The sequence below is a fragment of the Euwallacea fornicatus genome, chromosome 4 (genome assembly GCF_040115645.1).
Source record: "Euwallacea fornicatus isolate EFF26 chromosome 4, ASM4011564v1, whole genome shotgun sequence".
NCBI lineage: Eukaryota > Metazoa > Arthropoda > Insecta > Coleoptera > Curculionidae > Euwallacea > Euwallacea fornicatus.
The window spans coordinates 4,894,164-4,909,261 of NC_089544.1; the positions used below are offsets into that span (position 1 = coordinate 4,894,164).

Below are 15,098 nucleotides of genomic sequence, written 5' to 3' on the forward strand. Positions count from 1 at the left end.
TGCAGTCCTTTCTAAATAAAAAAACTGCTATAAAATTTCAAAATCATATTCGTTTGTGCTTTCTTTTTATTTAAGAGTTTTTTTTTTTATATGTAATGATTGAAACAATCTATATAATAAATATAAAGCACCAAAGAAAAAAGTCGAATAACAAAAATCTAATTATTTTCGCTCAAGAAAAAGTGATTAGCATATTGAGCTATTAATTTGTACTAGCCTGTATAAACTTTTTGTCTTGGAATCACTCAAAAAATCATCTCTTAAAGTGTGTGCTTAAATAACACCTATATATAAGGATAATAATCATCTTATGGAACAAATAAGATTGCTGATTTGCTAATGAGACCAACAAACACATATAGAGACAATTAAAGAACCGTGATGAAGTATCAAACTCTTATAGTTGGACGGAAGTTTATCTTAAAGGATGGATAAAAGAATAAGTACACATAGCATACGACTGTATATTTATAATAATTTAATATTTAAAATACAAACATGCGGTGTAAAAATAACAAAAGTTATAAAGATTCAATAGTGCTTTACACTGACAAACCATTAAAAACTGCTAAGTATAAAACTAAATTTGCATATAAAAATACATTGTAAATTTTAATCCTATTTTTTCTGTAGAAATAACATTTCCTTTAATTATATTGTACGCTGTGATTGCACAGGAAAAGAGACGCTATAGGGCATTTGTTATGGTACGATTCTGTAACTAAATATCTTACACACAATTAGGCCCTCAAGCTAATTTAAAAGTTGCGGTACAGAGTATCTAATGTAAATAATATAGTATGTTAGTTAAAGACCATACCACAGACTCCCTAAGGCTCCCGCACACTACAGACTTTTGTTCGTTGGACAGATAAGTAGGTTGCTTAAGTGCGCGCATGTTCGTCGGTTCTAAGTCGGCTGATAAATGTATGCACAAGATGATGCACTTCTATTACAGGATGTGTGGTACGTACGATGTATCTGTAAACTACTCAGTCTGTAGTTGGTCAGGGCCTTAAAGCAAAGGCACAGCTTCTTTCTCATTGATCCGGTATTTGACAATTGATGGTATATTCACATTTTAATTAAAGTAATTAATAATATCGAATCATTGTCCAATGGAGAATGCATGAGAATGTGTTTAAAGAGGGTGTTTCTAATTTCTACAACTGTCTGGCTGTAACCTGAACAAACCTGAGGTCTCTTTGAACTGCTAGTTATTGTATTACTCAGACTTTTAATTATATATATGTATATATATTTATATATATATATTCAAAATATTCAAGAAAATGATGTACCAGTTTACGTTGTGATGAGTTGAGTCAAAATGATGTCATCGTTGACGCAATAATAATCTACTTCCTACGTTTAAGCATCGCATCGTTCTTGGGCCGTCATGGTATTACGGGCATTGGCTCTTAGGTAGTGTACCGTTGTCCAATAAGCAGCAAAATTTCTCAAAAATTATATATTTAAACGTTTTCAAGCTGATTAGCGCCTTCATCAATATTCCACATCATTATAAGAATAGAATACCAAAAATAAAATTAAATAAAAAACAAAATTACATAGATTGTAAAACAATCGCAACATGTAAATATAAATTTGTAAACAATTGTAAACATTTGAACTTGATGAAACTTTGTTTCTCATTGCACAAAGGACCACGCCCCAAGAAATAGTCCCCCTAATAATAATCTATGGTGGTTCGTACTAATATCTAAAACATTTAAAGCTCATCAAAGGTTAAATGTAAGGACATAGTGCATATCACATTATGGTAGCAGATAGAGAGGTATTTGGTAGTGAACAGTAATTAACTCGCATGTAAGTAGTTCATAATTCATAGGATCATCCAGAATTATTTCGCAGCACAAATGTCCATTGGAATTTGTTCGAAATTAAGACCCTGACTTCAAAACATTTTTATGTAAAAAAATATATACGTAAAAAATGTTATTGAAATATTTAAATTGTTTGTTCATCTATAGGCACAAAGATTTTGTTAACACAAAATGTTTTTTTACCTTCCTTGCGACTCTAAAGATTTGATGGAAAGTAGTGAGAACCTTGACAGGAAAAGCGTTTCTTTTAGGTGTACACCAAACCCTTACTATCACAAAAAAACTGGAAGGGATATTTAAAAAGGGTGTAATATTTTTTGTAAATTGATTATACAAGGAAGGTAAAAAAAATTGTATTTGAAAAAGATAACTGGACTTTTAACCTTTATTAGTTCTTTAAATAAAAATTTGAAAAATGCGAGGAGGTATAATACCTAAACGTAAATCGTTCAACATTTTTCATTCTCATACCAACCTTCAAAGCTATAATATTCTAATAGAACTGGTCATAAATAGGGAGAAAAATGTAACATGACGAGCATATATCTAATAGTAGGTACCTTTAAGACAAAATATAAATCATGAAACACGTTAGAAATATTTGTTAATAAATTACGCCTCCAAATGATAAAGTTTTTAGATTAATAAATTACAATTTCGTTGTTTTCCAAAAGCTAATTTCGTTAATTTTATTAGTTTTTTGGTAATAGGTAGGCTCATACGAATCAATACAATTTGAAAATAAAATCCCACTGATTAGTTTGGAAAATACATACGTCTTCATTGCCTGAAACTTAATTTAAAAGAACACAGCAGAAAATGGAAGAAAAGTACAGCTACACCACTGGCAAAAAGCTTTTATTTTAGAAATCTCCCCGCCATGTAATTAAAGCATCAAGCAGGAAGAAAACGCCATTTATCACTGCCATAGATCCTTTGGCAAGGCCGTAGTCCCTTGTCTCCGTTTTCCATGCATTTTCGAAGTGCTTAATATTTAGGGCTCCTGCGGCGAGAAACATGGCGCAACCGACCAAACTGTAGAAAATGTCGATTTTCTTGGTGATTGGGGAACCAAGCAGGTATCCTGCAATTAATTTATCCTTCTTTGTAATGCTTTAAAGGTTTGAAGCTGTAATTAACAGATATATCGTACGGCTCTAATTTGTACCCCCCTGTTAATTTCTTTAAAAAATATTACTTAAAAAAAAATCAAAAGCAATAATAAACAGGATAAAAAATACTATCTTTTGGCATTTGTTTTTTTTAATGTAACTTACATTATCGGTAGTATAAAATGCCGATTTTTTAAATAGAAACATGGACCAAGTGACACTTCAAATTAAAGGTCCTTCAAAATTACATTCAGTGGAGTATTGCGATTCAAAATCTATCGAATGGTTTTTGAGAAAAACAAAGTGGTTTGTTTTCTCGATCTTGTGCTCACAGTCTTTGGTTATTTTTATTTATTTTATATTATTATTTTTTTACCCGAAATTGTGAGCATAAAATCGACCAACTAATTTCCTATCAAAAAACAAGTTTTTTTCACTGTTTACGTATTATTTCACTGAGATCGTATTGCATTTTTTTACTGAATTTATACCTGTTTTTCTCACAACCTAATCAATAGATTTTGAATCGCAACACACTATTGAATGTAATTTTGAAAAATCTTAAATTTGAAGTGTCACTTGACCCATGTTTAAAATTTTATAAATAGGCTATATTGCGCTACCGGTAATGTAAACAATATTTGAAAAATAAAAACACATCAAAAGATTATATTTTGCCCTATGTAATAGCGTTTTTGAACAAAAATTGTTTTTATTTTTTTTTTCTGGTAGACAATTTAGAGCCGCACGATGCAATGTAATGTTCCTTTTGAACGAACCCACTTATTTCGAACTTCCGGTTACTTTCTATTTTCCGATTACCCCTAATTTGAAGTAATCTATAAAGTACCAACCAAAGTGTCTTTAAACCGTATATTATATTTTTCTCAAATAACCAGAAGTCGTTAATAATGAGCTTCCATATAAAGTCACTACTGAAAATTCGGCTCCCTTATAAATTGAGAGTTAATATTTTTAAAATATGGATAAAATAGCTTAATTATTGTTAAGTAAAGATACAAAGTTGATAATTTTCGTGTAGTCGGAAGTCTGAAAATTTTCTTGCAAAATCGCTTAATTTAGGTGAGATATACAGAGTGATTCAACAAGCAATGAACATATGTAGGATAAATCGTTTAAAATGAAAATTTCTCTTGTGTCTACGGTTTCTGCGTTAGCCAAGCGGTTTGGTAACATAACTGTACCATCCAAAATGTTAGCCAAAAAAATCACATTAATTATAGTTTTCTGAGAAACGGAGGGTGCTTCCAGGATTTAATATGAATATCAATGAGTGAAAGAACTTATTATAAAGCTGGTAGACCATAATTGTAAATTAAATCACGGGAAAAAAAATTCCTAAAACTTTAAGGATTGACCTATACCTAAACCACCTCCTTTCCCAGTCACCTGAACTTTCTACTAACTAAAAATGTGAAAAAAAAACACAGTTCCAAAAATGAACATTTTCATAATTTGATAAGAAATGTTAAAGTACACATTTCTTAAGTTTCAAGTTTTTTCTTTAGAATTAAACGAAATTTCAGTGGTACGTTATCTTTGACGCAAAGTATTTATATAACTCTTATAACTCTTCCATGATGTATTACCTGCAAATCCTCCAATAAGGATAATAATGAATCCTCCAAAAGCTACCGCTGATAAGGTATCAATATTCCAATCTTTAGTTTCACACTTATAGTGCAGGCCGATGCATACTACTGCGATAAACTGAAATTTAATAAAAATCGACCCTACATTACATAATACTTAAAATAGTATTTAAATAATAGACACTATTTGTAGATCTGTATCTTTAAGTGTGGAACGTCATCAACTTCATTGAACCATGCCATCAGCTTAAATATTCGTTTGGCGCAAAGGTCGAATAAATTAACGCAAATGTTTGCTGAATTCAGTAAATGTATAGACTTATTCCTATTTTACTAGGAATAATACTTGGATGGAATAATTTACAATCACTTAATAATAACTATAGATTTAAGATAAGAAGGGTAGTAAGAGTCACATTACACGCTAGTGGAAAACATAACGAGCCTCCACGAATGTAATACGGACTTCGGGATTTTTAACAACTTTCAGCAGGAAAAACATAATTGCAAATACTGAATCAACGACCATTTTCTCATCAATCATTTTTCTGATATTTATAAATGTATAGTTTACATTTAATGCTTTCTAGAATCAATCCGGCATCAAATTTAATTCTCCGAATAACGATTTAACATTTAAATCCTTGGACAAAATCTGATCTTGGGAACCTATTGATTTAGTTTTTGTAAACCCCCTTCACTTAATTGAAATTAGTAAACAGTAACTTTGAAAATGTAAGGTATATTATTTTTCATCATGAAGTAATTAATGGGTAATACTGATCTATCTAGCCAGTGCAGAAAGTGATTCTTTAACTTGATTGTTGTTTTGCGTCAGTTGGTTAATTGCCATCAGTGTGCGATAAAGACACCTTCGCAGGAGTTAGGTGTAAAATTTCTCCTATAAGAGTTAACTTCAATTCGATTAAATATTAGCGTGCTGTAAAATCCTAACTCGCACACGTCCGCTAAAAGTGCCACTTTGATTTTTATATGATAAAATGCTAATTTCATCTTGCAAAGCCACTTTACTACATACTTGTAAAAATATATTTCTATTGTTTATTTAAAGTAAACCAAATAGAAAATGATCTCATGGACATTTTGAGTTATTTAAGGTTTCTTGCGATAAGAAATAATGCCTGACAATTAATAAACTTGTGTGTTATGCGAATTGAAACCACACAAAACAGGAAATCAACTTACGTTCTGATATCAGAAATCTCGAAATTACTTTTTCTTAATTTGATATTGTTATGAAGCCGCAGGCCTGATATAATTTGCAACTCGCAGAATAAGGAACGTGTCGAAATATTTCAAGAAAATTATGTTTTTATTCGAGCATGCAATCATTCTATTAACACAACTTATTTTAGAGTATTATTACTCGGTAAGATTTAAAAATAGACATGACTACAACTATACAAAGCAATTATCAGTTTATGTAGTATAAACAAAGTAGATGTGAGTCTGCCTGGCGATAGACAGTATATGCACCAAAATATTAATTTACAGAATTTTTTTCGTTAACTGGCAGTGGATATATGCAGAAAAATATTAACGTATGACAATTTTAGTTAGAATAAAAATTGAAAGTGCTATTTTTAATTGAAATTCCAATCTCATGTTAAGAGGAAATGCCGCTAATAAATACAACATTAATTTAAATACGTAACCATAAAAGAACACATTAATTATATATTACCTACATAACTGATAGTAATCCATTCAATGTAGGACGTGCATAGAAATATTTGTTTGAAATAGTTTAATCATAGTTTATTAATGCTATATTAACACTTAGAATATCACGTATCAAATGCTTAATATCTAGAATGGCAAAAGAATGGATATTATTGTGAAGCTCGAAATTCTCGACTAGGAGGTCAAAGACACCATGTAACACAATAAAAGGTAAGGGATCATCGACCATATACATCAGTTTATGAGGAATCCCATTAGAAAGGGAAAATGCTTAGTATCTTTCTCTTTGAAGTTGAATTTACAGCTGAAAAGGAAAACCGAAATACCTCTGTTGAAAAAGTTTGGTAATAAGGAGAAGGGGAGAAAGTGAGAGGGCAAAGAGGCAGGAGGAGGAAAGTGGGAGAGGTAGAGGGAGAGAATTGAGAAAGAGAAAGAAAGCGAGAAAAAATGAGTAAAAGGAAAAGTGCAGTTCTTTTGAAATAGAGAGTATCAAAAAATATATAATATTTGGCAGAATATAAAAATTTATGCAAGCTAATCGGAAAATAAATAAATTTAATGGCTGCTTTGATACATCGTGAAATTACCCAATAAAACGTTACATATTTTTGTTAATGCAGGGCAAAGAGTAAACAATAGAGATAAAGAATTTATCTTAGTATCTTTTATTTTTTACTAAATTATTATGTGGTACATGTCTGAAAATAGTTTTGGATTGAGCAATACTTCACTAACTTGTACTGAAATTAGAAAATTAAATAGTCCAAATTTTTATTTTAAGTGCGATCCAACGAACTTTTAAAATATTAAATGTTGCCCTTTTTGAATTGTTTCAGTTAAACACCTTGATGAGGCACAACACAATTCGCTTTCCACTTTTACAAATTAAAGCACCACAGAGCGGTAAATTGTAATACTGTTTGAAAAAAGAAGATTTTTGGTTTTAGCGTTTTTTCGAAAATGAAAAAACTCACAATCGTTTTTAAAACAGGATCGGTCTGACCATTAAATTATTTTCAACTTTTCCCATTTAATCATTTTTCTACCTCTTGCAATTCTCAAGATACCCATATAATGCCGCTGATGTGGACCACACTATAATGTACATATTAATACACTACCATAATATACTATAATTGCATGTTTTTTTGTTCTTTTTTAACCAAATTGTTCTGAAACTCCTTTAATTGCTTACTTCAGTTCATCACAGGCGAATAATATAGAAAAATAATACAGCGTATCTCAGCTTTAATCCGCATAACTTTAATAACATATTGAACATCCAAAAATAATGTCAGCTTACTATATAGACCAAAGTCCAATAAGGCTTCCTTTAGCAGATACACGGGCTTCAAATTTAATTTAAAAAATGAAAATATTAAATTTCTTTAAACGGGGCTAGAGATTCATTAACGAAATTATAGACGTTGACGACTAGAAATAACGTATATGTTCCACTGAAAATACTTTTTTTAGCCTTTCCATTGTCATGCCGACCTCCGTGTTAGGGGATATTTTTTCAGAAAATTTGCTATACTACTGGTTTTTCTAGAAATAAAAACTATTCTTGAATTCCTTGTTCAATTCTGAAGAAATGGTCTCTTTCATCCGACTCACCGTTTTCAAGTAAAACTATTCAAATAATTTTTTTTTTTTTATTTTTTAACATAGAGGTAGGGATACTAGTAAAAAAACTAAAAAATATTTTTTCCAATAAAGCATATGCGTCGTTTATAGTTATCAACACCTCCAAAATTTCGCTAAAAAAATTTCAGCCCTTTTTGAAAAAATTCAATATTTATCATTTTTTTTCAATTGAATTTGAACTCCCCGTATCTGCTAAAAGAAACCTTATTGGATGTTAGCTTTATAGCAAACTGACATTATTTTTAGACGTTCAATATGCTATTAATGTTATGCGGGCTAAACCTGAATTACCCTGTATAATATTGTCATAGTCATATCATGTCTTAACATGCTAGCTAACGCACGAAAAACAATTCGACTGACAATTTCACCTAGTGATTTTTAAAGTGACATAAATATTTACATATTGCATTATTTTGAATTAAAATTTTCAATTGTAACTTACCTACTTATTCTTACTCATTTCCTCACGTAAAATTAAATTGTCACTTACCAATTCCAAAAATTTAATAATGGATAGTCGGCTGATAGACCCCATGACTTTCGATTTTTGCGAATTTGATTCAGACTACACAATTCTCCTGGCAAATTTTCCGTAGCTACTGACCGCGCCTGACTACACCCGATCGATCAATCAGTGAACTGGAACTGGAATCTGACCTGGAACTTAAAAGCAACAAAATGCGCGCGAACTTGAGCTATATCCAAACTGGTTCTGGGCTTGTTATGATGCCATCCACCACTCGTAATCGCTGAGAATTTTTGTATACTGCAACCTTTTACAGGTACGGACTTGGACTTATTTTCTCATCGCACGGTGCATTTCTGCGCATGCTTGCAAAGCACCAGTCGCGGGAATAATTTAAGCCGACTGCCAGGGAACAGACCCTTTAATTAGGCTTGTAAACTCTCAAGTCATCTTACATTAATCACCGTCGGGTGAGTATGACAGTGGATAATGATCACTCCTTCCTTTCAGTTTAGGGAAAATTGGTGTATTTCGCAATGCTTTGATAAAATGACACAGTTGCGTTTTCATCTAAGGCTAGGAATAGAAATCTTCCAACGAAGTATTGGTCATAAGAAGGGAGTATGTTATTATATTTTGTGAAAAATTATTGGAGGGTCAAGCTCGAGTTCAGAGAAAATAAATCCTTCATTAAATCGTGCATATCACTCATTATTCTCTCAGACACTATATGTATGTATCATATTAAACTCCAGTCAAGCTGGAAGCTGGAAGCAATATTGGTTCATTATTAAGTTGTTGAAAAAAAACGTTACATATCGCTCGTTGCACGTCAGTGCAATATTTTATTATACATTAGCCTAAAACTTGTATTTATGTTATTATATTATATGTGACTAAATATTTATTAGCGATTAAAAAGCACACTTCACATTATATTATACAAATTTTCGTATATTTCGCTCTTTTTGTAGAATTAGCAAAAATATCTATCAATACAACTTGAAAATATAAAGGAAGTAAGTAAAAAATAATCATTCGGTTTAGTTATGAGCTATCTGGAGCCATTCCTAGCATTTAATCAAATTTCTTAAAATCATCATTCGCCATATTTTTAGAATAATCCAGAGTTTGTGAATCTATAAAGCAAAAAGTAGAGTTCTGAATCTTGGTAGGAGGACATTTGCAACATATAATTTTTTTTCTAATTTATTTTTATTTTAAGTTAAACAGTTAAACAAAATTGAGCTAAAAGTCAAATTAAGCGAAAAGCGTTTTATAATATTAAAATACCTACGTTCCTTCTACAATATACTGCGAAGGTCAGTTCAAGGTGACTACTGGTAAACGAAAAATACATGGCGCCTCCAAATGTTATGTCACGCCAACATTCCAGACATTCCTCTGCGAGGTATTTGGCGTCCGTTAAAGGGGATAACCTATTTAATGAAGAGATAGCTCTGAAGAAAATCGGTTAATGTGTCACCATAAGTAAGACAGAGTTTCAAACGTTCAAAAGAATACTAGATAAGGATGGAATATGTGTAACACACAGAGAGAGACAAGATGATAATATTGGGGTCTTTATCCCCGATGTCTCTCGTTCCTCCCGCTCTAACCTCAAAATATTAAAAAAATTAATTTTGATTTGAATTTAGTTAGAAGATTGTTAATATTACATTATTTACATAATATATATATATGACATCTAACTCGAATATTTACTTTTTAATATGTACTATGTTGGAATCAATACTCTTTAATATCGTAATAAACGATGAAGATTTACTTTAAAATACAAACTAAATTACTTTAAGACAGTGGATGATCTTCCCCTTATATGCTGTAAAAGAGGTCCCAAAACCCAACAATTAGTGGTAACTGAGCTTGTTATTGCATTTTCGATTAGTGTCGCACGAGAGATGTCAAAAATTCTATTTTTGAGGGACAGAAAATTCTTATTTAATGAGAAAACATTACTTTCAACATGAATCTTGAGTTGTCTTGTAGAAGTTGAACATGCAGTAAAACTGATTGGGAAACCGTAAAAAAGCGAGTAAAAAGCCTTTCGCAGAATGAGGTACCTCCAATTTTGGGGAACTGTCTTCTCGCCTTAAAATAATGCTTGCAGCTTATGTAAGAAGGTTTTGCTTAATACCATCTACCCTCAAACTCGGTTATAGTGAACCTAGGTGGGTTATAGGGAACGGTAGCCTTTAATGAACTAAATATGTATTATAAATGTACAAGGTGACTATTTAATTACGGGTTATTGTTTTTCGGATATAACAAATACATTCATAACGAATACTCGGTTTTAGAGAACGGTTTTCGAAGAAGAATTCACAGGTCTGATCGATTATAATGAACTAATATCTATTAAAAAGACCATTCTAAAAAATTAATTAGGCTAGTGCGAAAGAGTTTTTTGTCAGAATTATCTGGACACCGGGGAATCCCCATATATCGAGTCGTAATCGATTTAGCATGATTTTGGACTGGAATAATTACATTTTATTAGTATTAGATAATGACTTGAATAATTTACAAATCCGTTGATACCCATTTGGCCTTACATAAAATTAATGTTGATATATCGAGATTTAGCTCACGCCCCTGGTTAATTACCCTTCAAGTAGACACAGTTAGTGTCAGCTAAGGCGAATATAGTGTATGCATGGGCATATTAACTAGAATCGTATATAACAAATATTCGACTAGAGAGAACATAATCTATGGTGATGTGTGGTCGACGAAATGGTAAACTCGTATTAGTTATAACCGAGGTCGACTATATTACATAGTTCATATTTACATATATACAGAGTGTCTGGATTTTCTGTAGCAGAATTTTAACCACGTATTATACACACAAAAATAATATTAGTTTGCTGTATAAACTATCTTCCAGAAATGCTGTGTAAAGCAAAAATAGGGCGTTGAAGTTATATATATTTTAAATTTATTTTTTATAGATTCCAAAGTTTTTGAAATATTTAATTCAAATTTTGATTATATGTTAATAGCACAACTACGCAGATATCTTTCACATTATTCTCTGGTGGCGAGGAACTGGCTAAATGCAAACTATTCACAGAAATGGGCAGGTTGTGGAGAATTAATTTCTTGGTATCGTCAATCGCTCGATCTAACAGCTCTAGATTTTTTTTAGGAGTTTATAAAGAAAATTTTTACTCTGCTTCTATAAACTTTTTAAAAGAACTTATTAGGCTAATAAAAAATTTTACGATTAGAATAACTGCTCAGAATTTGAGAGATGTTTGCCGATCTTTATAGCGACATTCTAATTTATGCGGAGAACCTAAATTTCTGTAATAATAATTATTTGATATCGATTTTATTATTTTGCTATGGAATAAATTATCGCTGTTCAATTTATTCTATATTTGAAGTTACTATTTTCCTCTTATTTACTATTTTTTTAAATTCTATTTCCGTCAAAAATCCGCTTTACACTTAGATCGTCAATAAATAAATCCTCACTCCGATGTACACCGTATTACTGTGTCAAAAAATGTTATGTCAAGAAAACGTAAGAAATTTTAGAAACCAACTAAACCTACTCAATGAAAAAAGTAGCATACATTACTTCATCATTTTGCAAATAACTGAATAACAGTGAAAGATACTAATTGTGTCAAAACACATAAAGTTTTTAAATTAAGCAGGTAATTTGATTTTCTAAAATTTACTTCTATGTGGTGCACCATAAATAAGTTTTGAGTAGTAAAATAGGTCATAACCCCAAAAAATATTACCTTGTAAATTTTCATAGTCATCTAATATTATCTAATCATGTCTACCCTAAAGAAAAACTTATGCTCAAAATTTGAGCGAAATGCTTAAAAAAGTTTTAAAGTTATAAAACATAATTTTAAAAAATCTAAAACTTCAACACCCAGTATTTCCTTATTAAGCCATTTCTGGAATATAATTTATATAGCAAAATAGTATTATTTTTATGCGTAAAATATATGGTTAAAATTCTGCTACACGAAACTCGGGCACCTTATATATTACTTACGCACTACATAAAAAAATCTAAGTTGGCGACATTACTTGTATAATAAAAAGTCGCGTCAATGCGTCTAATAATTTTTTTAAAGTTACAGATTGTTACCACATTTAACATATTTTTCAATAAAAACTGAGTAGATATTAGAGCCATCCTAGGTAACTTGATACATTGCATACATCACAATTTACTACAGAATTTTTCGTTACGGTCCTCACCAGTTTCTATTTAGGGTGCAGTCCGTGACATAATTTTATGATGTCATTCTTATATATGAAGCATGTTTATTGTGATTATTTTCACGGTAACCAACATACCGTGACCATGATGGGGTATGAGGTCATCAATGAAACAAAGTCGGTCTGGCGTGATAGTATTATTACTCACTTACTCGTTTTTGGTGTATTTTGTGATACATTTCTATATTAACATGTGTATATCAACAATTGAATCAACAATTTAAATATAATGCTACTCATTAGTTCAAGCAGAGAATCACATACTGAGCATAAATTAATATATCAACCTATTGTATTGATATCTGACCGGGAAACTGGTAGACGCTGTGCACCGCGGTTTAGTATGATTTGCAGAATTGGTCGCAGTGTGAGTTTTAGCTATGAATGACTTAGTTTAAGATAGAATAAAATTATATCTACTGGGTGATAAATGGCAACGGAAAATTGGCTCACTATGTAACTTTTTTTGCAAGCGTATAGTTTCTACGCGAGTTCTCAGAAATTAAAATAATTATAATTACCATCGGAATACCAATGAATTCGTTGTTATAGCTTCCTCATTTCTTTGATAAAAATTAATAATATAAATAATATTCATTATATAGAAATTATTAAAAGTAAGAAAAAAAACTTAAAAATCTGCACTGCCCGGGAATCGAACCCGGATCGCAAGAATGGGAATCTTGCATGATACCACTACACCAGCAGTGCTTGATGTTGAAATAACCTTTAAACAAGTAGAATATGAACTGATTTTACTGATTAAAAAAAAATTACTAGGAAAAACGATTAAAATTTAACATATTCATACACTCGTATTTATGTTTAAGCAAAAAATCTGAGATAGATTTTATGACAGAAATAAGGCAAACTAATAACAACATTCAAGAAAAAATAGATGTTTACAGTTTGTTGAGTACATGCTGTGTTTAAAAAAAAATCCGGTGAAGTAGGTTTTGGGATTATTTGACAGTATGTCTTTGATATGTTCTATGTAATCTTGAACAAACAAATAAACTCAACTTTATTTAAATACGACTATCCCTTTTGTTTTATTATTTGTTGGATTTTATTGAAAGTAGTCTTTTTCAAAGCTTCATGAACTGTGTTGGTTAGTTACAGTTTTCTAAGCGCTAAAAATTATATTTACATTCAAACAAAAAACCTTTGTGGTTGAGTCTTTTCGGAATGGACAGTTCATAAACGGATAATGGGCCTTTAAAATTCAATGCTGTTTTTCCAGCATTTATTGTAAATGGGGTAAGTAAATAAATATTAATTAGATATATGTTTAATTTTTTCTTGATCGTTAATAAAGATTCAAATTAAGTGAAATTAGGTTTATCTATTTATGTTCAATATTACGTATATCTTATCAAAAACATACGGGCCCGATGTCAAATAATTTGAAAGCTTACATGACCGCAATTTTCTTAAAACACCCGGAACAAATTTTATAAAAATTATATAAGTGTTTGAATGTACATGGCCATTCAAACTGGGCGCCCCACCCAGTTTACACGGGAAAAGATGGGCTTAGAAAAGTAATTTTTCCACTACATTAAATAAAAGGATGCTAGCTAAAGTAAATGCTAAAAATATTAAAATATGGAAAACAGCGCTCGCCATTGCGACGCCGACGCTGTGTTTTTTTCATCAGAAATGTAATTTTTTTTTAATGTAAACATCGAATACATTCTAAACAAATTTTGTATAAAAAGCTTTTTTGAAATTTCTAATCATTGAAAAGCTATACGAGAAACAAATGTGCATTAACATATTAGGTAAAGAAAAAATGTTTATACAAAACTTGTTTAGAATATATGGATTTTCAAATTTTGTGAAAAAAATGAATGTAAAAAATCACACCGTCGGCGTCGCGAAGGCGAACGTCGCTTTCCATATTCTAATATTTTTAACATTCATTTCAATTTACGACTTCTTATTTAATGTGGTGAAAAATTATTCTGCTAAGTCAATCTGTTTTTGCATAAAATAAGGAGGGGTGTCGAGTTTAAATGACCCTGTACATCTTCATTGAAAAATTATAGATTTACAGGGTTTAAGGATCAAAATTAAAACCGGAGCGTCAAATACTCACCTGTTAATCTAATTGAAGGAAGTAATTATATTTTGTGTTTGGATGTTTCTTAATATGATCGATTTAAAAATTACGGGGGATGCATTTCTGGAACTCAACAATGGGAATCTCGGTAATTATAAGATACGAAATTAGCTCAAAGTTGCGCAGTTGTGAAATTCAAGAATACGCCGTTTCAAAGTTTGAAAAATACCGATAGTTTCCGGAAGTATTCGAAAAAAACTGAAATTTTGGGAAAAATTTTTTATTCGGAAAGATGTTTTTATATTTTCCTCAGTTTTTTGTCGAGGTGATTCAAAACGATTGACACTTCATTCTGCAACTTTCTCT

General features: G+C 30.9%; 1 protein-coding gene and 1 non-coding gene across 2 annotated transcripts; both read right to left on the reverse strand.

The window, feature by feature from the left end:
- Positions 1–450: 450 nt before the first annotated feature.
- On the reverse strand, positions 451–8,682 carry LOC136350834 (uncharacterized). The gene is made up of 3 exons (XM_066302927.1): positions 8,417–8,682; positions 4,570–4,690; positions 451–2,931 (listed from the first exon to the last, which is right to left on the reverse strand). The coding sequence occupies exons 1-3, from the start codon at positions 8,459–8,461 to the stop codon at positions 2,711–2,713; spliced, it is 387 nt and encodes a 128-aa protein (XP_066159024.1). The 5' UTR covers positions 8,462–8,682; the 3' UTR covers positions 451–2,710.
- A 4,625-nt stretch (positions 8,683–13,307) lies between these two features.
- TRNAG-CCC (transfer RNA glycine (anticodon CCC)) lies at positions 13,308–13,378 on the reverse strand. The gene has a single exon. It is a non-coding gene; the product is annotated as a tRNA-Gly (tRNA).
- Positions 13,379–15,098: the final 1,720 nt, after the last annotated feature.

Coding starts and splice junctions, on each gene's coding strand:
- LOC136350834 (XM_066302927.1), bottom strand. CDS start 8,461: ATGGGGTCTATCAGCCGACTATCCATTATTAAATTTTTGGAATTG. Junction 4,691..8,416: donor TTATTAAATTTTTGGAATTG/GTAAGTGACAAT, acceptor ATTAAATTTCAG/TTTATCGCAGTAGTATGCAT. Junction 2,932..4,569: donor CCTTATTGGAGGATTTGCAG/GTAATACATCAT, acceptor AATTAATTGCAG/GATACCTGCTTGGTTCCCCA.